Genomic DNA, 24,087 nt, shown 5'->3' with positions numbered 1-24,087 from the left:
TGAACTGCTTCACCAGCTAACTTACCATCAGCTACAGTAGCTAGCTAACAAGCTAATAAAAAAGATCTAAAACATTGTTTAGAAAGTTACTGTTAGTTGCTAGATTGACGTAAACTAAATACATTTTTAAACAGAAGAGTTTATTGGTTATTTTGGCTGCTGATGTCAGACGACAACAGAATGTTCACGATGTCATTCAGACTGTCATTCTGATGTCAGACAACAACAGAATGTTCATGATGTCACTGCGACAACTGTCTATGTCCATAGACGTAGTATAAACCAGCTTTTAGTCTGGAAATCTTCGGTTGTTTAGTACATTTCCTCACATGTGAATCCTTAACGAGATGGGAGAGGCTAACGCTTAAGAGGGTGTGAACGAAGAGCTCTCCAGTAGGTGTGTACCAAATTATTCAAGAGTGATTGGAGAGGTAGAGAGAGAGGGATAGAGAGAGAGAGCGAGAGAGAGAGGGAGAGAGAGAGAAAGAGAGAGAGAGAGAGAAAGAGAGAAAGAGAGAGAGAAATAAGTGACCTGGAACACTAACTCATAATATTCAACTACTCACAACTAACTCTGCCTCAGATAAATGGAGGGAGAGAAAGGTAAAGAGGACAAACAAGGTAGAGAGATTGAAAATTAAGTGAGAGACTCGTGTCATTTAACAAATAGAGAGCGAGGGAGACGGAGAGGGAGAAAAATAGGGATGACATTGAAAAAGAGAGAGATGGAGACGCAGAGAGTTGTGATGAATATAATGATACTGTATAGAGTGATCAAGCTGTGAAAAGGAAAATCCAATCGTAACACGAAAGGGGAACGAGAAAAGAGGGATGATTACGTCGGAAGAGGTTAAGAGGGATGAAGAAACAGAGGGAAGAGGGGGTGGTCATTTTGTACTGCGACTGAAGTAGGAGTTGATGAATCTCAAGGTCCCAGTGAAGGAGATTGACATTTATTTTGATGAATCTTGACCTTGACGCAGCACTACAGAGCCCTCAAATCTGAATTTAAACCTAACCTTAACAACGCTGATAACCCTAATGGCTAACCCTAGCCTTAAATTAAGACCGAAAAACAAATATTTATTTTCATACATTTATTACGATGTAGACAATTGTGACTTTGCAAAAGTCCCATCTAGCGGAAATCGCCTAGTTCTGCCTCCAGGACAAGATTCATCACAATAAATATCAATCAACCAAATCAACCTGGCCCAGTGAAAGGCTGAGTTCCAAATCAACCTGGCCCAGTGAAAGGCTGAGTTCCAAATCAACCTGGCCCAGTGAAAGGCTGAGTTCCACATCAACCTGGCCCAGTGAAAGGCTGAGTTCCACATCAACCTGGCCCAGTGAAAGGCTGAGTTCCAAATCAACCTGGCCCAGTGAAAGGATGAGTTCCACATCAACCTGGCCCAGTGAAAGGATGAGTTCCACATCAACCTGGCACAGTGAAAGGATGAGTTCCACATCAACCTGGCCCAGTGAAAGGATGAGTTCCAAATCAACCTGGCCCAGTGAAAGGATGAGTTCCACATCAACCTGGCCCAGTGAAAGGATGAGTTCCACATCAACCTGGCCCAGTGAAAGGCTGAGTTCCACATCAACCTGGCCCAGTGAAAGGCTGAGTTCCAAATCAACCTGGCCCAGTGAAAGGCTGAGTTCCACATCAACCTGGCCCAGTGAAAGGCTGAGCTCTAAATGACACACTACGGTATTCCTGTCGACCAGGAGCCATAGGGGATAGGTTGCCATAGGGATGCATCCATAGTGAAAGCCCGGAGTCAATACCAGAGCCGTTTGTAAGACAGACAGCTGCCTTTAAAAAAAAATGCAAATCATCCATTTTCCATTGAATTGAGAAGTGATATAATATAGAATGTGTGCCATATAAGCCAATGAATACCCGTCATATACTACATACCAGTGTGTATATATTATGTATGCAGTCTATTCAGAGGGTATTCACAGTACCCCATAATGTCAAAGTGGAATTATGCTTTTCAAAAAAATCTATAAATTACTTAAACATTGAAAAGCTAAAAAATGTCTTGAGTCAATAAAGTATTCGACCCCGTTGTTATGGAAACGCCCCTAAATAGTACGTTCAGGAGTAAAAAAAACATGTGCTGAACAAGTCACATGATAGGTTGCATGGACTCACTGTGTGTTCAATACTAGTGTTTAACGTGCTTTTTATTAAATGAATACCTCATCTCTGTATCCTACACATACAATTATCTATAAGATCCCTCAGTCGAGCAGTGAATTTCAAACACAGATTCAACGACAAACCGTTAGCTAGGGAGCTAGCCAGCTACCGTTAGCTAGGGAGCTAGCCAGCTAACATTAGCTAGGAGGCCAGCCAGCTAACGTTAGCTAGGAGGCCAGCAAGCTAACGTTAGCTAGGAGGCCAGCCAGCTAACGTTAGCTAGGAGGCCAGCAAGCTAACGTTAGCTAGGAGGCCAGCCAGCTAACATTAGCTAGGAGGCCAGCAAGCTAACGTTAGCTAGGAGGCCAGCCAGCTAATGTTAGCTAGGAGGCCACGTGTAGCTAGCTGGCTCCCTAGCTAGTTAAACAAAATTAGAAACCTGTAGATTATAACAGATTATATAAACGTAAATGCCTCTCATGTGAAGTAGTGACGCGCGACATAGTTTCCAGAAACGAGTCACATATACATTTTACTTATACACTATATAAACAAAAGTATGTGGACAAATCTGGGTTTAGCGGAGCCGAGACAATGCTACCTGCCCGAATGCATTGTGCCCACTGTAAAGTTTGGTGGTTCGGGCTACGTCCCTTAGTTCCAGTGAAGGGAAATCTTAACGCTACAGCATACAATGACATTCTAGACAATTCTGTATTTCCAACTTTGTGGCAACAGTTTGGGGAAGGCCCTATCCTATTTCAGCATGACAATGACCCCAGTGCAAAATGTGAGGTCCTTACAGAAATGGTTTGTCGAGCTGGTAACACAGAGACAAGGTAATTATTAGAACCCAAGAGAAAACAAGAGACAGAATTAAAGGAAGGAGTTTAAAGGAGAGCAGAAGAACACTCTTAGAAACAAAAGGGTTCCAAAAAGGGTTCTTCGGAACCTTTTTTGGTTCCTGGTCAAAGATCATTTGTAAAAATCCAAAAAACTCCACAGATCTTCATTGTAAAGGGTTTAAAATACTGTTTCCAATGCTAGTTCAATGAACCATAAACAATGAATGAACATGCACCTGTGGAACGGTCGTTAAGACACTAACAGCTTACAGATGGTAGGCAATTAAGGTTACAGTTATGAAAACTTAATAGGTCTTTCTACTGACTCTGAAAAAGACCAAAAGAAAGATGCCCAGGATCCCTGCTCATCTGCGTGAACATGCCTTAGGCATGCTGCAAGGAGGCATGAGGACTGCAGATGTGGCCAGGGCAATAACATTTACATTTACATTTAAGTCATTTAGCAATAAATTGCCATATCTGTACTGTGAGACGCCTAAGACAGCGCTACAGGGACACAGTGCGCATAGCTGATCGCCCTAGCAGTGGCAGACCACGTAACAACACCTATACAGGATCGGTACATCCGAACATCACACAGAAGACACAGAAGACATAGTCCTCCCTCATGTGGTACCCTTCCTGCAGGCTCATTGTGACATGACCCTCCAGCATGACAATGCCACCAGCCATACTGCTCGTTCTGTGCATGATTTCCAGCAAGGGAACTTGTTCAGTTTATGTCTCAGTTGTTGAATCTTATGTTCATACTAATATTTACACGTTAGCTTTGCTGAAAATAAATGCAGTTGACAGTCAGAGGATGTTTCTTTTTATGCTGAGTTTAGATAGCACCTTCCAAGAGTGTACTCTCCTCATCACTGTCTTCATCCCCCTTTCTCTTTTCATTATATTATTTCATTCTCTGACTGCATAAATGATAGAGGGCAGGAGAAACAGAGGATAGGAGCGAGAGAGAGAGTGTGAAAGAGAGAGAGACCGAAAGAGTGTGAGAAAGAGAGAGAGAGAGAGAGAGAGTGTGAAAGCGAGAGAGAGACAGACACAGAGAGAGAGTGTGAAAGAGAGAGAGACAGAGAGAGAGAGTGTGAAAGAGAGAGAGAGAGAGAGAGAGAGAGAGAGAGAGAGAGAGAGAGAGAGAGAGAGACAGAGAGAGAGAGAGAGAGAGAGAGAGAGAGAGAGAGAGAGAGAGAGACAGACAGAGAGAGAGGGAGTGTGAGAGAGAGTGAGACAGAGAGAGAGACAGAGAGACAGAGAGAGAGAGTGAGAGAAAGAGACAGAGAGAGAGAGAGAGACAGAGACAGAGAGACAGAGAGAGACAGAGACAGAGAGAGAGAGAGAGAGAGAGACAGAGAGAGAGAGCGACAGAGAGAGAGAGAGAGACAGAGAGAGACAGAGACAGAGAGACAGAGAGAGAGAGAGAGACAGAGAGAGACAGAGAGAGAGAACATGGCAGTTCCCCTTATGTCTATAATTGTTCATTGTTCATTCCCTCCTCTATCTCTAATCTCTTTCCCCACCTGACCCCTCTCTCTGTCTCTCTCTCTGTCTCTCTCTCTCTCTCTCTCTCTCTCTCTCTCTCTCTCTCTCTCTCTCTGTCTCTCTCTCTGTCTCTCTCTCTCTCTCTCTCTCTCTCTCTCTCTCTCTCTCTCTCTCTCTCTCTCTCTCTCTCTCTCTCTGTCTCTCTCTCTCTCTCTCTCTCTGTCTCTGTCTCTGTCTCTCTCTCTCTCTCTCTCTGTCTCCCAAGTGTATCTGTCTCTCTGATAGGTTGTAACATAATATGTATTGACTCTGTAGTTTAAACCCATCCTTCAGACTCCATTACCCATGGTCCCTTGAGGGTCTCCCTGTCAAAATCTCTTCCTTCCTTATTCTCTCCACTCCGGCCTCTTTTCTCTCTGTGCCTATATCCCACATACGACCATCTCATAATGTCAGGTGTAGTATAGAGGTCATAGGTCAGGTGTGTCAGGTGTATGGTTTGAGTAGAGGTCAGAGGTCAGTGATGCCAGGTGTTGTATAGAGGTTAGTGGGGTCAGGTGTATGGTTGTATAGAGGTTAGTGAGGTCAGGTGTATGGTTGTATAGAGGTTAGTGAGGTCAGGTGTATGGTTGTATAGAGGTTAGTGAGGTCAGGTGTATGGTTGTGTAGAGGTCAGAGGTCAGTGAGGTCAGTTGTATTGTTGTATAGAGGTCAGGTGTATTGTTGTATAGAGGTCAGGTGTATTGTTGTATAGAGGTCAGGTGTATTGTTGTATAGAGGTCAGGTGTATTGTTGTATAGAGGTCAGGTGTATTGTTGTATAGAGGTCAGAGGTCAGGTGTATTGTTGTATAGAGGTCAGGTGTATTGTTGTATAGAGGGCCGGTTGTATTGTTGTATAGAGGTCAAGTGTATTGTTGTATAGAGGTCAGAGGTCAGGTGTGTGTGGGGTGAACTCAGGTATAACTATAGACCCATCAGTACACCAGTGTCTCGTCAGCTGTACAGGTGAGGGGTAGATGAATTAGGTGTATAGAGGTCAGGTGTATTGTTGTATAGAGGTCAGAGGTCAGGTGTGTGTGGGGTGAACTCCGGTATAATTATAGACTCACCTGTACACCAGCGCCTCGTCGGCTGTGCAGTTGTACTGTATCTGAAACATCCACACCAGGTAAACTCCAGCCGATCGGCCGAGGTCCCATCGCACCTGGGCTGAGGTAGAAGTGACTCCTTGTATCCCTACAATCCTCTCTCCTTCCTCCATCCTAGTCCCTCCGTCCTCCTCCTCCTCCTCCTCCTCCTCCTCCTCCTCACCCCCCTCTCCCTCTTCTCCTTTCCCTTCCTCTGTTTCTCTCACATTTACACCATTAACTCCGGAATTCCCGCTTTTCCCGGTGGTGATGTCTGAAGAACCCGGAATATTCCCATTAGAATTCCCAGTGTTCCCGGTAACCGTCACATTCCCGTTCCGGTGCGGCAACGGAACGATCTTTAGATCCACCGTCGCAGTAGCTTCCCCCGCTGCGTTTATCGCTATGCACGTGTACGCTCCGTCGTCCCTAGCAACCGTAACTAAGAGATCCAATGTTCCGTTCCGGTACGATGTCGCGCGGCTGGAGTTCGCCACAATCCGATCGCCGGGTGAGACAAAATGGATGACGGGTTCGGGGTCGCCGATGGCTCTGCATTTCAGGGTTGCCCTTTGACCTTCCAGGACCCAGAGCTTGTGGCTGTGTCTGGTGATGAGGGGCGGTTCACAGGTGAACTCCTCCTCAGGGATGGACCAGAAATACCTGGACAGGTGAGATGGAGAGAGAGAGGAAAAAATCAAGACAATGTACGAGGTCAGTGCTGAACAAGTATCTTTACAAGTTGGTTTTAACAAGATTAACAAATTAATCACACGTTGGTAAGACAGTTTCTCATCTCAAATCAGCGGGCATCATTAACCTCGAGGTTATTAAGGAGTGGTGGGCTGATGACCGGATGGTTGTCTGTGGGGAAATCTGCAGGGAGGCATCCTGGAGCCGGAGGGTTTACTGGCCTCAATATCTCCATATCCTACCTGCCACCTTTAAATCAGAGAATCCTACCTACCACCTTTGTATCCAAGTATACTCACTACCACCGTTGAATCCAAATATACTCACTACCACCTTTGTATCCAAGTATACTCACTACCACCTTTTTTATCCAAGTATACTCACTACCACCTTTGTATCCAAGTATACTCACTACCACCTTTGTATCCAAGTATGCTTTTATTATTTTTCAGCAATTTTGTGGTATAAGAGTAAAGCGATCATTCATATAATTATTGCCGTGGTTACCTGCCGGCCAGCTGAGGGGGCGTGGCGCACGTCTCCATGTCGTCCTCTCGGACCAGCCGCCGTAACCATAGTAACTCACAGTTACAGTGTAGCGGGTTCCCTCCGAAGTTCAGGCTGATGACGCTGTTGTAGGGAGTGGGACTGATGGCTCCCGTCTGAGACCTGGGAGAGGAGAGAGAGAGAGAGAGAGAGAGAGAGAGAGACAGAGAGAGAGAGAGAGAGAGAGAGAGAGAGAGAGAGAGAGAGAGAGAGAGAGAGAGAGAGAGAGAGAGAGAGAGAGAGAGAGAGAGAGAGAGAGAGAGAGAGAGAGAGAGAGAGAGAGAGAGAGAGAGAGAGAGAGAGAGAGAGAGAGAGAGAGAACACAATGAATAGACATTCCATTGGTGGAGTGTTGCTCTTGCAGAGTTTGATTCCCGATGGAGATATTATAGATTATATTCTGTCCCAGGAGCCAGTTTTTCAATCACCTGGCACGGGACTTGAACCAGAAAACTTTCTGTTACCTACCTGGAAGACGGGGGATCCAGGCGGTAGCTCTCTAACCTCTGACCTCTGACCTCCAGCCAGCTTGTACAGTTCTCTAACCTCTGACCCCTGACCTCCAGCCAGCTTGTACAGCTCTCTAACCTCTGACCCCTGACCTCCAGCCAGCTTGTACAGATCTCTAACCTCTGACCTTTGACCTCCAGCCAGCTTGTACAGCTCTCTAACCTCTGACCCCTGACCTCCAGCCAGCTTGTACAGCTCTCTAACTTCTAGGACAGGCTAGCTGGGTGTTTACGGTAAACAGTATAATAATTGTATCTTACCTTGCAAACAGGGGATCAGGTGGCAGGGTCCTCAGCCTATTGGAGGTCATGTCCAGGCGAGCCAGCTTGTACAGTTCTCCAAAGGATCCCTCTGCGATGTGGTCTATCAGATTATGATCCAGGTTCAGGGTGTGTAGACTGGCCATGTTCTGGATCGACTCCCACGGGACCCTACCGTAGCGGAGGGAGAGGTTATTAACATTCATATGTTGTTCATAAGCACTACATAGATGTTCAGGGTGTGGAGACTGGTCGTGTTCTAGATAGACTCTCATGGAACCCTGTGAATGGTTTATTAAAGCCTTATTAGCATTCGTATGGTGTTTATAAGCACTACATATCACTACATAAAGGCTACGTAGAGTCACCAGGTCATGGTTGCTGTTCCACTCCTACATTACTAAGGTGACGCCGGCATGTTTGTGGTAGAGGTCTTCACGGGTCCAACAGACCCCGAAGTTCAGAGATCCACACTTGGACCCGAGTGGTGTCTGGAACATGACCCCGGGATGTCTCTCTCTCTGGGGAGACCTAAGCATCTCTTCCTTTTGTATCCTTTATACCAGCATCCCACTGCTGGCTTGCCTCTGCTGGCTTGCCTCTGCTGGCTTGCCTCTGCAGGCTTGCCTCTGCTGGCTTGCCTCTGCTGGCTTGCCTCTGCAGGCTTGCCTCTGCTGGCTTGCCTCTGCTGGCTTGCCTCTGCTGGCTTGCCTCTGCTGGCTTGCCTCTGCAGGCTTGCTTCTGCTGGCTTGCTTCTGCTGGCTTGCCTCTGCTGGCTTGCCTCTGCTGGCTTGCTTCTGCTGGCTTGCTTCTGCTGGCTTGCCTCTGTTGGCTTGCTTCTGCTGGCTTGCTTCTGCTGGCTTGCTTCTGCTGGCTTGCCTCTGCAGGCTTGCTTCTGCTGGCTTGCCTCTGCTGGCTTGCCTCTGCTGGCTTGCCTCTGCTGGCTTGCATCTGCAGGCTTGCTTCTGCTGGCTTGCTTCTGCTGGCTTGCCTCTGCAGGCTTGCTTCTGCTGGCTTGCCTCTGCTGGCTTGCCTCTGCTGGCTTGCCTCTGCTGGCTTGCATCTGCAGGCTTGCTTCTGCTGGCTTGCTTCTGTTAGCTTGCCTCTGCTGGCTTGCCTCTGCTGGCTTGCCTCTGCTGGCTTGCCTCTGCAGGCTTGCCTCTGCTGGCTTGCCTCTGCTGGCTTGCCTCTGCTGGCTTGCCTCTGCTGGCTTGCCTCTGCAGGCTTGCCTCTGCTGGCTTGCCTCTGCTGGCTTGCCTCTGCTGGCTTGCTTCTGAATCCAGGCAGGGTTGGTTCTGGTTGGGTGACCAGATGCTGCTGGAAGTGGTGTTGGAGGGCCAGTAAGGAGGCACTCTTTCCTCTGGTCTAAAAAAATATCCCATTGTCCCAGGGCAGTGATTGGGGACACTGCCCTGTGTAGGGTGCCGTCTTTCGGATGGGACATTAAACGGGTGTCCTGACTCTCTGTGGTCATTAAAAGATCCCATGGCACTTATCGTAAGAGTAGGGGTGTTAACCCTGGTGTCCTGGCTAAATTCCCAATCTGGCCCTCAAACCATCATGGTCACCTAATAATCCCCAGTTTACAATTGGCTCATTCATCCCCCTCCTCTCCCCTGTAACTATTCCCCAGGTTGTTGCTGTAAATGAGAACGTGTTCTCAGTCAACTTACCTGGTAAAATAACGGATAAATAAAAAATAAATAAATATACATATAGGATATACATATTTTATATTAATATCATACAGTTGACCCCTGAGCCTATAGGCCTATACATACAATGCCCTGATAAATTTAGTGCTCAACTCTCCGACAGCTAAACCCTGAGGTGAATAATGATTGTTTTCTGAAAATATAAACCAAGTAAAAACCCCCCAAAAATAAAACGATAAAGTTTTGCTTCACATCGAAACAACAAATAATTGTGTAATATGTTACAGGTTTTTAACAACACGTAACTATGGATAATTGATCTCTCATTTATTGATGTCCGAACCCAGAGGTTTCTTTCGTTCTCTGTCTTTCTACTCTCGGATCTGAACGGGGCTCTCAGACGTGTCTGTTTGGGTTTGCCAAAACGGGTCTGACTGTCCTCGGGTCCATTCGGGAACGACTCTGGTCGGGTGGGAATACCTCGGGTCCATTCGGGAACGACTCTGTGTTTAATAATATATTTATATTTTAATGCGTATCTGGTCGGGTGGGATCCATTTTGGAACGGTTCCATCTTTCTGGACCAGTGAAGACCTCTAGTTCGAGTAACACTGATGGGTTGTTGCCAGCATTGGATTCCTCTATGTCCTCAGCATCCACTGATATCAACCATTAGTCTGTGTAATTAACGGGACCTGAGCAAAAGCAGTTTTTGTGCGACAAAGGCGGATCCCTAAAACAGTTCTTCTCACAAAAAAACGTCTGTAAAGTCGGACCGGTTGGAGCTTCAATCTATTATGACCCTTCTATGAAAAGCTGAGACTTTCATGAAAAACGTTCTGCTCTATGGCCTCACAAACCACACAAGAGTCGTTAGAAGGTAAAGGTTTATGTTTACATAGAAATCCCAGGACATAGTGTCTATAATACTGTAATGAGTTCACATATTTACTGTCACAAACTCCAAGCTCCACACAGTGGTCACTGTCACCTTGAATATTGATTTTCCACTGAGCAAACTATTTCTGTGGTAACAGCATTCTTACAAATTCATTTTTTTAAATCCGGTTTTATGCTCTACTGACCTTGTTTTTTAATGACTATAACAGTTATGTTGTTTTCTACTGGTAGTTCTACTTATTGTCCTGGTTTTCCTGAAAAGAACACGGCTAAATATGAATGCAGAGCAACCAGACGAATGAAAGTAGTGGATTTTAGCTGGGAGATTTAACATGTGGAGACTGGTCAGGTCCTGAGACTGGTATTAACATGGGGAGACTGGTCAGGTCCTGAGACTGGTATTAACATGTAGAGACTGGTCAGGTCCTGAGACTGGTATTAACATGGGGAGACTGGTCAGGTCCTGAGACTGGTATTAACATGTCGAGACTGGTCAGGTCCTGAGACTGGTATTAACATGTGGAGACTGGTCAGGCCCTGAGACTGATATTAACATGGGGAGACTGGTCAGGTCCTGAGACTGATATTAACATGTGGAGACTGGTCAGGTCCTGAGACTGATATTAACATGGGGAGACTGGTCAGGTCCTGAGACTGATATTAACATGGGGAGACTGGTCAGGTCCTGAGACTGGTATTAACATGTGGAGACTGGTCAGGCCCTGAGACTGATATTAACATGGGGAGACTGGTCAGGTCCTGAGACTGATATTAACATGGGGAGACTGGTCAGGTCCTGAGACTGGTATTAACATGGGGAGACTGGTCAGGTCCTGAGACTGGTATTAACATGTGGAGACTGGTCAGGTCCTGAGACTGATATTAACATGGGGAGACTGGTCAGGTCCTGAGACTGATATTAACATGTGGAGACTGGTCAGGCCCTGAGACTGGTATTAACGTGTAGAGACTGGTCAGCTCCTGAGACTGGTATTAACGTGTAGAGACTGGTCAGCTCCTGAGACTGGTATTAACGTGTAGAGACTGGTCACATCCTGAGACTGGTATTAACATGTAGAGACTGGTCAGACACTAATGGGGGTTCAACAAGCCACAACACACAAATGGAGGTTCAACAAGCCACAACACACTGCTGGAGGTTCAACAAGCCACAACACACTGCTGGAGGTTCAACAAGCCACAACACACTGCTGGAGGTTCAACAAGCCACAACACACTGCTGGAGGTTCAACAAGCTACAACACACTGCTGGAGGTTCAACAAGCCACAACACACTGCTGGAGGTTCAACAAGCCACAACACACTGCTGGAGGTTCAACAAGCTACAACACACTGATGAAGGTTCAACAAGCTACAACACACTGATGAAGGTTCAACAAGCCACAACACACTGCTGGAGGTTCAACAAGCCACAACACACTGCTGGAGGTTCAACAAGCCACAACACACTGCTGGAGGTTCAACAAGCCACAACACACTGCTGGAGGTTCAACAAGCTACAACACACTGCTGGAGGTTCAACAAGCCACAACACACTGCTGGAGGTTCAACAAGCCACAACACACTGCTGGAGGTTCAACAAGCCACAACACACTGCTGGAGGTTCAACAAGCCACAACACACTGCTGGAGGTTCAACAAGCCACAACACACTGCTGGAGGTTCAACAAGCTACAACACACTGCTGGAGGTTCAACAAGCCACAACACACTGCTGGAGGTTCAACAAGCCACAACACACTGCTGGAGGTTCAACAAGCCACAACACACTGCTGGAGGTTCAACAAGCCACAACACACTGCTGGAGGTTCAACAAGCCACAACACACTGCTGGAGGTTCAACAAGCTACAACACACTGCTGGAGGTTCAACAAGCTACAACACACTGCTGGAGGTTCAACAAGCCACAACACAGAGATTGTTTTGTAGCAGTTTATATGCATTCATTTGACCTGGTAAACTGGGAAGCTAAGAAATTGACCAGAACAGAAACTGGGACACTGACCAGAACAGAAACTGGGACACTGACCAGAACAGAAGCTGGGACACTGACCAGAACAGAAACTGGGACACTGACCAGAACAGAAGCTGGGACACTGACCAGAACAGAAGCTGGGACACTGACCAGAACAGAAACTGGGACACTGACCAGAACAGAAACTGGGACACTGACCAGAACAGAAACTGGGACACTGACCAGAACAGAAGCTGGGACACTGACCAGAACAGAAACTGGGACACTGACCAGAACAGAAGCTGGGACACTGACCAGAACAGAAACTGGGACACTGACCAGAACAGAAACTGGGACACTGACCAGAACAGAAACTGGGACACTGACCAGAACAGAAACTGGGACACTGACCAGAACAGAAACTGGGACACTGACCAGAACAGAAACTGGGACACTGACCAGAACAGAAACTGGGACACTGACCAGAACAGAAGGAATACTGACCAGAACAGAAGCTGGGACACTGACCAGAACAGAAGGAATACTGACCAGAACAGAAACTGGGACACTGACCAGAACAGAAGCTGGGACACTGACCAGAACAGAAACTGGGACACTGACCAGAACAGAAACTGGGACACTGACCAGAACAGAAACTGGGACACTGACCAGAACAGACTGGGACACTGACCAGAACAGAAACTGGGACACTGACCAGAACAGAAACTGGGACACTGACCAGAACAGAAACTGGGACACTGACCAGAACAGAAACTGGGACACTGACCAGAACAGAAGGAATACTGACCAGAACAGAAGCTGGGACACTGACCAGAACAGAAGGAATACTGACCAGAACAGAAGGAATACTGACCAGAACAGAAACTGGGACACTGACCAGAACAGAAACTGGGACACTGACCAGAACAGAAGCTGGGACACTGACCAGAACAGAAGCTGGGACACTGACCAGAACAGAAACTGGGACACTGACCAGAACAGAAACTGGGACACTGACCAGAACAGAAACTGGGACACTGACCAGAACAGAAGCTGGGACACTGACCAGAACAGAAACTGGGACACTGACCAGAACAGAAACTGGGACACTGACCAGAACAGAAACTGGGACACTGACCAGAACAGAAACTGGGACACTGACCAGAACAGAAACTGGGACACTGACCAGAACAGAAACTGGGACACTGACCAGAACAGAAACTGGGACACTGACCAGAACAGAAACTGGGACACTGACCAGAACAGAAACTGGGACACTGACCAGAACAGAAGGAATACTGACCAGAACAGAAGCTGGGACACTGACCAGAACAGAAGCTGGGACACTGACCAGAACAGAAACTGGGACACTGACCAGAACAGAAGCTGGGACACTGACCAGAACAGAAACTGGGACACTGACCAGAACAGAAACTGGGACACTGACCAGAACAGAAACTGGGACACTGACCAGAACAGACTGGGACACTGACCAGAACAGAAAACTGACCAGAACTGGGAACTGACCAGAACAGAAACTGGGACACTGACCAGAACAGAAACTGGGACACTGACCAGAACAGAAACTGGGACACTGACCAGAACAGAAGGAATACTGACCAGAACAGAAGCTGGGACACTGACCAGAACAGAAGGAATACTGACCAGAACAGAAGGAATACTGACCAGAACAGAAGCTGGGACACTGACCAGAACAGAAGCTGGGACACTGACCAGAACAGAAGGAATACTGACCTTCGGAGGTTGTTGTATGAGATATCCAGGTCCTCCAGCGTCAGCAGGAAATCATCGAATGTTTCTGCCGACACCCTCGTCAGCTGGTTACCGTTGACGATGAGGTGCTGTAGATTAACCATTCCCACAAGGTCTCTCGGCCCCAGCGTCGTCAAGCGGTTACCGTCCAAATGCAAACTCCGCAAACTCTCTAGATCGGAGAACGCCATTGGTCGGATGGAGTGGATAGTGTTCCGGGACAGAGTCAAATCAACCAATCCGGTCATGTTGGCAAAGTCCGACCCACCTACTTCCGTGATGTAGTTATCAGCCAATCGGAGCTCGACAGTTCGCCGATCGACATTTGGTGGAACGAATAGGAGGCCTTTATCTGCACAGAGCGTGCTCAGAGAGTCTGACAGGTTCCGACAGACGCAGTGGAATGGACACACCGCAACCACGTCCCACATCTCCCCTGCACCAATCAGAGAGGGCAACAGGCAGCAGCATGTGACCAGTGTCAGCCAATGGAGGGCCGGAAAAGCAGGAGGTGGGCAAACACAGCGAATGAGATGTGAGGGAAGGGTAGGGTTGGGAGGGGTTTCTGGGGAACACAGAATGAGATGCGAGGAGAATGATCGAGGAAGGGATTGGGGAAGTCTTTCACTGTCATTCTGAAGTGTGATTGAAGGAGTGATGGAGGGATGGACGGAGGAGAGGATGGAATGTTCTGTCTTTCTCTGTGGGTGTAGGTGTGTGTGGGGTGATGGGTGTCGTCTTCGGGTGGGGTGGTGGGGTGGGGGGTCTGGCATGGTAATATTGAGAATTATCCGCAGACCTAAGAGAGTGAGAGAGAAACAGAGAGAGAGAGACAGAGAGACAGAGAGACAGAGAGAGAGAGCGAGAGAGAAAGAAACAGAGACCGAGAGAGAAAGACAGAGAGAAGGGGGGGAGAGAAAAGTTACAGATTAATTTAACTGTTTAACTGTTTAATTGTTACAGATTAATTTTGCACGTTGTTTGGATAGTATTAGTGGGTCAGAAGTTTACATGCACTCAATTAGTATTTGGTAGCATTGCCTTTAAATTGTCTTGGGTCAAAGCTTCCCACAAAAAAATTGGGTGAATTTTGTCCCATTCATCCTGACAGAGCTGGTGTAACTGAGTCAGGTTTGTAGGCCTACTTGCTCGCACACACTTCTTCAGTTTTTCAGTTCTCCCCACACATTTCTATAGGATTGAGGTCAGGGCTTTGTGATGGCCACTCCATTACCTTGACTTTGTTGTCCTTAAGCCATTTTGCCACAACTTTGGAAGTATGCTTGGGGTCATTGTCCATTTGGAAGACCCATTTGTGACAAAGCTTTAATTTCCCGACTGATGTTTTAATGTTGCTTCAATATATCCAGATAATTTCCCTCCCTCATGACGCCATCTATTATGTGAAGTGCACCAGTCCCTCCTGCAGCAAAGCACCCCCACAACATGATGCTGCCACCCCCATGCTTCACGGTTGGGATGGTGTTCTTCGGCTTGCAAGCCTCCCCCTTTCTCCTCCAAACATAACAATGGTCATTATGGCCAAACAGGACATTTCTCCAAAAAGTATGATCTTTGTCCCCATGTGCAGTTGCAAATTGTAGTCTGGCTTTTTTATGGTGGTTTTGGAGCAGTGGCTTCTTCCTTGCTGAGAGGCCTTTCAGGTTATGTCGATATAGGATAATTTTGTACCTGTTTCCTCCAGCATCTTCACAAGGTCCTTTGCTGTTGTTCTGAGATTGATCAACACTTTTCGCACCAAAGTACGTTCATCTCTAGGAGACAGAACGCGTCTCCTTCCTGAGCGGTATGACGGCTGTGTGGTCCCATGGTGTTTATACTTGCGTACTATTGTTTGTACTGTTGAATGTGGAACCTTCAGGCATTTGGAAATTGCTCCCAAGGATGAACCAGACTTGTGGAGGTCCAGACTGTGTGTAACCAGACTGTGTGTAACCAGACTGTGTGTAACCAGACTGTGTGTAACCAGACTGTGTGTGTAACCAGACTGTGTGTAACCAGACTGTGTGTGTATCCAGACTGTGTGTAACCAGACTGTGCGTAACCAGACTGTGTGTAACCAGACTGTGCGTAACCAGACTGTGTGTAACCAGACTGTGTGTGTAACCAGACTGTGTGTGTAACCAGACTGTGCGTAACCAGACTGTGTGTAACCAGACTGTGCATAACCAGACTGTGTGTGTAACCAGACTGTGCGTAACCAGACTGTGTGTAACCAGACTGTGCGTAACCAGACTGTGTGAACCAGACTGTGTGTGTAACCAGACTGTGTGTGTAACCAGACTGTGCGTAACCAGACTGTGTGTAACCAGACTGTGTGTAACCAGACTGTGTGTGTAACCAGACTGTGTGTGTAACCAGACTGTGCGTAACCAGACTGTGTGTAACCAGACTGTGCGTAACCAGACTGTGTGTAACCAGACTGTGTGTGTAACCAGACTGTGCGTAACCAGACTGTGTGTGTAACCAGACTGTGCGTAACCAGACTGTGTGTATCCAGACTGTGTGTAACCAGACTGTGTGTGTAACCAGACTGTGCGTAACCAGACTGTGTGTAACCAGACTGTGTGTGTAACCAGACTGTGTGTAACCAGACTGTGTGTGTATCCAGACTGTGTGTAACCAGACTGTGTGTGGATCCTGACTGTGTGTAACCAGACTGTGTGTGTGTAACCAGACTGTGTGTAACCAGACTGTGTGTAACCAGACTGTGTGTATCCAGACTGTGTGTAACTAGACTGTGTGTAACCAGACTGTGCGTAACCAGACTGTGTGTGTAACCAGACTGTGCGTAACCAGACTGTGTGTAGTAACCAGACTGTGTGTAGTAACCAGACTGTGTGTAACCAGACTGTGCGTAACCAGACTGTGTGTATCCAGACTGTGTGTAACCAGACTGTGTGTGTAACCAGACTGTGCGTAACCAGACTGTGTGTAACCAGACTGTGTGTGTAACCAGACTGTGTGTAACCAGACTGTGTGTGTATCCAGACTGTGTGTAACCAGACTGTGTGTGTATCCTGACTGTGTGTAACCAGACTGTGTGTGTGTAACCAGACTGTGTGTAACCAGACTGTGTGTAACCAGACTGTGTGTATCCAGACTGTGCGTAACCAGACTGTGTGTGTAACCAGACTGTGCGTAACCAGACTGTGTGTAGTAACCAGACTGTGTGTAGTAACCAGACTGTGTGTAACCAGACTGTGTGTGCGTAACCAGACTGTGTGTAACCAGACTGTGTGTAGTAACCAGACTGTGTGTAACCAGACTGTGTGTGTAACCAGACTGTGTGTGTAACCAGACTGTGTGTAACCAGACTGTGTGTGTAACCAGACTGTGTGTAACCAGACTGTGTGTAACCAGACTGTGTGTGTAACCAGACTGTGCGTAACCAGACTGTGTGTGTAACCAGACTGTGTGTGCGTAACCAGACTGTGTGTAACCAGACTGTGTGTAACCAGACTGTGCGTAACCAGACTGTGTGTAACCAGACTGTGTGTGTAACCAGACTGTGTGTAACCAGACTGTGTGTAACCAGACTGTGTGTGTAACCAGACTGTGTGTAACCAGACTGTGTGTGTATCCAGACTGTGTGTTTGAGTCTTCTCTGAAACATGATAGTGTTTTATAGTGCAGAGAATTCCTGCTCACTCACACACACACACACACACACACACACACACACACACACACACACACACACAGACACACACACACACACACACACACACACACACACACACACACACACACACACACACACACACACACACACACACACACACACACACACACACACACACACACACACAGACAGACAGACTGTGCATCAAGCCGATGTATCCACTACTCTACACTACACCTTAATACTGCATAGCAACAGCCCAATACTCCACTACGGCCTAGCAACAACAACCAAACCCAGGTCAAAACATCTCACAACACTGCACATGCAAACTCCATAGTAACAGAAGTAAAACATTTCACCAGGCGTCACGGTAAAACATGGACACAGGGACACTTTCACAGGGTTGTCACTAGTTACCACAACCACAAAGTAACCTTAAACTTACTGGTCTTGTGACCTTTCAATTACGACCAAAAACGCTTTTTGTTTTCAGTCATTTTTTAAAACAAAATAGCTGAAGGAAACCGTTCCACAGGGCTATGTTTAAATAGAAATGGTGACAGAGATACAGTATTTCTCTGTGCAAATGTCTCGGTGTCTAAACCAGAGAGAGAGAGAGAGAGACAGAGAGACACAGAGACAGAGACACACAGAAAGAGACAGAGAGAGAGACACACACAGAGAGAGAGAGAGACAGAGAGACACAGAGAGAGAGACAAAGAGACAGAGACACACAGAAAGAGAGAGAGAGAGAGACACACACAGAGAGAGAGAGAGAGAGAGAGACAGAGAGAGAGAGAGAGAGAGAGAGAGAGAGAGAGAGAGAGAGAGAGAGAGAGAGAGAGAGAGAGAGAGAGAGAGAGAGAGAGAGAGAGAGAGAGAGAGAGAGAGAGAGAGAGAGAGAGAGAGAGAGAGAGAGAGAGAGAGAGAGAGAGAGAGAGAGAGAGAGAGAGAGAGAGAGAGAGAGAGAGAGAGACAGAGAGAGAGAGAGAGAGAGAGAGAGAGAGAGAGAGAGAGAGAGAGAGAGACACAGAGAGAGATGAATAGAGAGGAGAGGAATAGAGAGGAGAGGAATCGAGAGAGAGAGGAGAGAGAGAGAGGGGGAGAGAGAGAGAGGAGAGAGAGAGAGAGAGAGAGAGAGAGAGAGAGAGAGAGAGAGAGAGAGAGAGAGAGAGACAGACAGACAGAGAGACAGAGAGAGAGAGAGAGAGAGAGAGAGAGAGAGAGAGAGAGAGAGAGAGACAGACAGAGAGAGACACAGAGAGAGAGAGAGAGATGAATAGAGAGAGGAGAGAGGAATAGAGAGGAGAGGAGAGAGAGAGAGAGAGAGAGGGAGAGAGAGAGAGAGAGAGAGAGAGAGAGAGAGAGAAGGACAGAGAGTCTATGTTGATCTGTTCCTGTGTCCAGACAGAAACAACAAGCACAAACAACAAGTGTGCGGTTAAAATAACAAACACATTTCTTTTCGTGGGGTGAAACATGGATGCAGCCTGAGCCCCACCCTCTTAAATATATATATCAAAAACAATTTGGTGGGGGCACTAGAACAGTCTGCAGCACCAGGCCTCACCCTACTAGAATCCGAAGTCAAATGTCTACTGTTTGCTGATGATCTGGTGCTTCTGTCACCAACCAAGGAGGGCCTACAGCAGCACCTAGATCTTCTGCACAGATTCTGGCAGACCTGGGCCCTGGCAGACCTGGGCCCTGTCAGACCTGGTCCCTGTCAAGCCTGGGCCCTGACAGACCTGGGCCCTGACAGCAAATCTCAGTAAGACCAAAATAATGGTGTTCCAAAAACGGTCCAGTCACCAGGACCACAAATACAAATTCCATCTAGACACTGTTTCTCTAGAGCACACAAAAGACTATACATACCTCGGCCTAAACATCACCGCCACAGGTAACTTCCACAAAGCTGTGAACGATCTGAGAGACAAGGCAAGAAGGGCATTCTATGCCATCAAAAGGAACATACAATACAACATACCAATTCGGAAAATGACTTGAATCAGTCATAGAGCCCATCGCCCTTTATGGTTGTGAGGTCTGGGGTCCGCTCACCAACCAAGAATTCACAAAATGGGACAAACATAATTCAGAGAGCAGGATGGGAAACCTGACCACTGTGACTGACCCTAAACGAGAGGACACAGTGGCAGAATACCTGACCACTCTGACTGGCCCTAAACAGAGAGGACACAGTGGCAGAATACCTGACCACTGTGACTGACCCTAAAATGAAGGAAAGCTTTGACTACGAATACAGACTCACTGTGAGCATTGCCTTGCTATTGAGAAAGGACACAGTGGCAGAATAGGCAGACCATGGCAAAATCTCAAGAGAAGGCAGACATGGCTCTGTGCTCACTGCCCACAAAATGAGATGGAAACTGAGCTGCACTTCCTAACCTCCTGCCCAATGTATGACCATATTAGAGAGATATTTCCCTCAGATTACACAGATCCACAAAGAATTTGAAAACAAAACTCCTGGGTGAAATATCACAGTGTTCCATCACAGCAGCAATATGTGTGACCTGTTGCCACAAGAAAAGGGCAACCAGTGAAGAACAAACACCATTGTAAATACAACCCATATTTATGTTTATTTATTTTCCATTTTGTACTTGAACTATTTGCACATCGTTACAACACTGTAAACAACACTACACATAATATGACATTTGTAATGTAATTTCTCACTGTCTCTCTCCCTCTCTCTCTCTCTCTCTCTCTCTCTCTCTCTCTCTCTCTCTCTCTCTCTCTCTCTCTCTCTCTCTGTCTCTGTCTCTCTCTCACTCTCTCTCTGTCCCCCTCTCTCTCTCTCTCTCTCTGCCTCTGTCCCCCTCTCTCTCTCTCTGTCTCTCTCTCTCTGTCTCTCTCTCTCTGCCTCTGTCCCCCCTCTCTCTCTCTCTCTCTGTCTCTGTCTCTCTCTCTCTCTCTCTCTCTCTCTCTCTCTCTCTCTCTCTCTCTCTCTCTCTCTCTCTCTGTCTCTGTCTCTGTCTCTGTCTCTGTCTCTGTCTCTCTCTCTCTCTCTCTCTCTCTCTCTCTCTCTCTCTCTCTCTCTCTCTCTCTCTCTCTCTCTCTCTCTCTCTCTCTCTGTCTCTCTCTCTGTCTCTCTCCTCTCTCTGCCTCTGTCCCCCTCTCTCTCTCTCTCTCTCTGCCTCTGTCCCCCCTCTCTCTCTCTCTCTGTCTTTCTCTCTCTCTCCCCCCCCTCTCTCTCTCTCTGCCTCTGCCCCCCCTCTCTCTCTCTCTCTCTGCCTCTGCCCCCCCCCCTCTCTCTCTCTCTCTCTCTGCCTCTGTCCCCCTCTCTCTCTCTCTCTCTCTGCCTCTGTCCCCCTATCTCTCTCTCTCTCTGTCACCCCCCCCTCTCTCTCTGTCTCTGTCCCCGCCCCCCCCTCTCTCTCTCTCTCTCTCTCTCTCTCTCTCTCTCTCTCTCTCTCTCTCTGCCTCTGCCCCCTCTCTCTCTGCCTCTGTCCCCCCCTCTCTCTCTCTGCCTCTGCACCCCCTCTATCTCTGCCTCTGTCTCTCTCTCTCTCTCTCTCTCTCTCTCTCTCTCTCTCTCTCTCTCTCTGTCTCTCTCTCTGTCTCTGTCTCTCTCTCTCTCTCTCTCTCTCTCTCTCTCTCTCTCTCTCTCTCTCTCTCTCTCTCTCTCTCTCTCTGTCTCTCTCTCTGTCTCTCTCTCACTCTCTGCCTCTGTCCCCCTCTCTCTCTCTCTCTCTCTGCCTCTGTCCCCCCTCTCTCTCTCTCTCTGTCTTTCTCTCTCTCTCTGTCCCCCCTCTCTCTCTCTCTGCCTCTGTCCCCCCTCTCTCTCTCTCTCTCTCTCTGCCTCTGCCCCCCCCTCTCTCTCTCTCTCTCTCTGCCTCTGTCCCCCTCTCTCTCTCTCTCTCTGCCTCTGTCCCCCTATCTCTCTCTCTCTCTGTCACCCCCCTCTCTCTCTGTCTCTGTCCCCGCCCCCCCTCTCTCTCTCTCTGTCTCTCTCTCTCTCTCTCTCTCTCTCTCTCTCTCTCTCTCTCTCTCTCTCTCTCTCTCTCTCTCTCTCTCTCTCTCTCTCTCTCTCTCTCTCTCTCTCTCTGCCTCTGCCCCCTCTCTCTCTGCCTCTGTCCCCCCCCTCTCTCTCTCTCTCTGCCTCTGCACCCCTCTATCTCTGCCTCTGTCCCCCCTCTCTCTCTCTCTCTCTCTCTCTCTCTCTCTCTCTCTCTGCCTCTGCCCCCTCTCTCTCTGCCTCTGTCCCCCCCTCTCTCTCTCTCTGCCTCTGTCCCCCCTCTCTCTCGCTCTCTCTCTGCCTCTGTCCCCCCTCTTTCTCTCTCCCTCTCTCGCTCTCTCTCTCTCCCTCCTTCTCTGCCTCTGCCCCCCCTCTCTCTCTCTCTCTCTCCTCTCTCCCTCTCTCTACTCTCTTCTCTCTCCTCTCTGTCTACTGTCTACTCTAGTCTCGATCCCCTCCCTCTCTCTCTTTCTCTCTTTCACCCTCTGTGTGTGTGTGTGTGTGTGTGTGTGTGTGTGTGTGTGTGTGTGTGTGTGTGTGTGTGTGTGTGTGTGTGTGTGTGTGTGTGTGTGTGTGTGTGTGTGTGTGTGTGTGTGTGTGTGTGTGTGTGTGTGTGTGTGTGTGTAGAGTAGCTGATCTGTCTCTGAAACCATCGATCCTTCCCTAACAGATATCCATCTATGTACTTCAACTCCTCCCATCATCTCTTCACTCCTTTCTCCTCTAATACTCTATTCCTCCTTCTCCCTATTGTTGTCCTCCACAATCCCTCTCTCCCACTCCTCCTTCCTGCCTTCCCTCTCTCCCACTCCTCCTTCCTGCCTTCCCTCTCTTCTCATCTGCCTTCCAGTCATCCCTGTCTTCTCATCTGCCTTCCTGCCTTCCCTCTCTTCTCATCTGCCTTCCAGTCATCCCTCTCTTCTCATCTGCCTTCCTGCCTTCCCTCTCTTCTCATCTGCCTTCCAGTCATCCCTCTCTTCTCCTCTACCCTCCAGTCATCCCTCTCTTCTCATCTGCCTTCCAGTCATCCCTGTCTTCTTCTCTACCCTCCAGTCATCCCTCTCTTCTCATCTGCCTTCCAGTCATCCCTGTCTTCTTCTCTACCCCCCAGTCATCCCTCTCTTCTCATCTGCCTTCCTGCCTTCCCTCTCTTCTCATCTGCCTTCCAGTCATCCCTCTCTTCTCCTCTACCCTCCAGTCATCCCTCTCTTCTCTTCTACCCTCAGTCATCCCTCTCTTCTCTTCTACCCTCCAGTCATCCCTATATTCTCATCTACCCTCCAGTCATCCCTATCTTCTCCTCTACCCTCCAGTCATCCCTTTCTTCTCATCTACCCTCCAGTCATCCCTGTCTTCTCATCTACCCTCCAGTCATCCCTGTCTTCTCCTCTACCCTCCAGTCATCCTTCTCTTCTCCTCTACCCTCCAGTCATCCCTGTCTTCTCCTCTACCCTCCAGTCATCCTTCTCTTCTCCTCTACCCTCCAGTCATCCCTATCTTCTCCTCTACCCTCAGTCATCCCTCTCTTCTCTTCTACCCTCCAGTCATCCCTATATTCTCATCTACCCTCCAGTCATCCCTATCTTGTCCTCTACCCTCCAGTCATCCCTTTCTTCTCATCTACCCTCCAGTCATCCCTGTCTTCTCATCTACCCTCCAGTCATCCCTGTCTTCTCCTCTACCCTCCAGTCATCCTTCTCTTCTCCTCTACCCTCCAGTCATCCCTATATTCTCATCTACCCTCCAGTCATCCCTCTCTTCTCTTCTCCCCTCCAGTCATCCCTTTCTTCTCATCTACCCTCCAGTCATCCCTGTCTTCTCATCTACCCTCCAGTCATCCCTCTCTTCTCTTCTCCCCTCCAGTCATCCCTTTCTTCTCATCTACCCTCCAGTCATCCCTGTCTTCTCATCTACCCTCCAGTCATCCCTGTCTTCTCCTCTCCCACCCTTTCTCTCTGTCTTCCTCATACCCCACTCTCTCTCCCCTCCCTCACTCCTTCTGTCACATAAACCCTACCTCAGTTCCTACCCTAGTCCCTCCTCAGATCCTACCTCAGTCCCTACCTCAGTCCCTACCTCAGACCCTACCTCAGTCCCTACCTCAGTCCCTACCTCAGACCCTACCTCAGACCCTACCTCAGACCCTACCTCAGTCCCTACCTCAGACCCTACCTCAGTCCCTACCTCAGTCCCTACCTCAGACCCTACCTCAGTCCCTACCTCAGTCCCTACCTCAGACCCTGCCTCAGTCCCTATCTCAGTCCCTACCTCAGACCCTACCTCAGACCCTCAGTCCCTACCTCAGTCCCTACCTCAGACCCCTACCCTCAGTCCCTACCTCAGTCCCTCCTCAGACCCTACCTCAGTCCCTACCTCAGACGCTACCTCAGACCCTGCCTCAGTCCCTACCTCAGTTCCTACCTCAGTCCCTACCTCAGAGCCTACCTCACACCCTACCTCAGACCCTCCTCAGACCCTACCTCAGACCCTACCTCAGTCCCTAACTCAGACCCTACCT

The 24,087-nt window shown here is 48.2% G+C and overlaps 2 protein-coding genes across 4 annotated transcripts in view; one reads left to right on the top strand and one right to left on the bottom strand.

Annotated features, from left to right (window-relative positions):
• The window catches only part of LOC124008783 (pyruvate carboxylase, mitochondrial-like), a 587,218-nt gene that overhangs the window by 378,295 nt on the left and 184,836 nt on the right, over positions 1–24,087 (top strand). The window lies entirely within an intron of this gene.
• The window catches only part of LOC124008786 (leucine-rich repeat and fibronectin type-III domain-containing protein 4-like), a 69,653-nt gene that overhangs the window by 28,823 nt on the left and 16,743 nt on the right, over positions 1–24,087 (bottom strand). The window contains exons 2-6 of the mRNA XM_046320333.1: positions 13,915–14,731; positions 7,632–7,802; positions 6,823–6,984; positions 5,865–6,285; positions 5,605–5,786 (exon numbers count right to left, since the gene is read on the bottom strand). Coding sequence (XP_046176289.1) covers positions 5,605–5,786; positions 5,865–6,285; positions 6,823–6,984; positions 7,632–7,802; positions 13,915–14,705 — 1,727 coding nt within the window. The 5' untranslated portion in view covers positions 14,706–14,731. The remainder of the gene's footprint in view (positions 1–5,604; positions 5,787–5,864; positions 6,286–6,822; positions 6,985–7,631; positions 7,803–13,914; positions 14,732–24,087) is intronic.

Source organism: Oncorhynchus gorbuscha, linkage group LG21, assembly GCF_021184085.1.
Source record: "Oncorhynchus gorbuscha isolate QuinsamMale2020 ecotype Even-year linkage group LG21, OgorEven_v1.0, whole genome shotgun sequence".
Lineage (NCBI taxonomy): Eukaryota > Metazoa > Chordata > Actinopteri > Salmoniformes > Salmonidae > Oncorhynchus > Oncorhynchus gorbuscha.
This window is presented reverse-complemented; position numbering and strand designations above follow the sequence as displayed.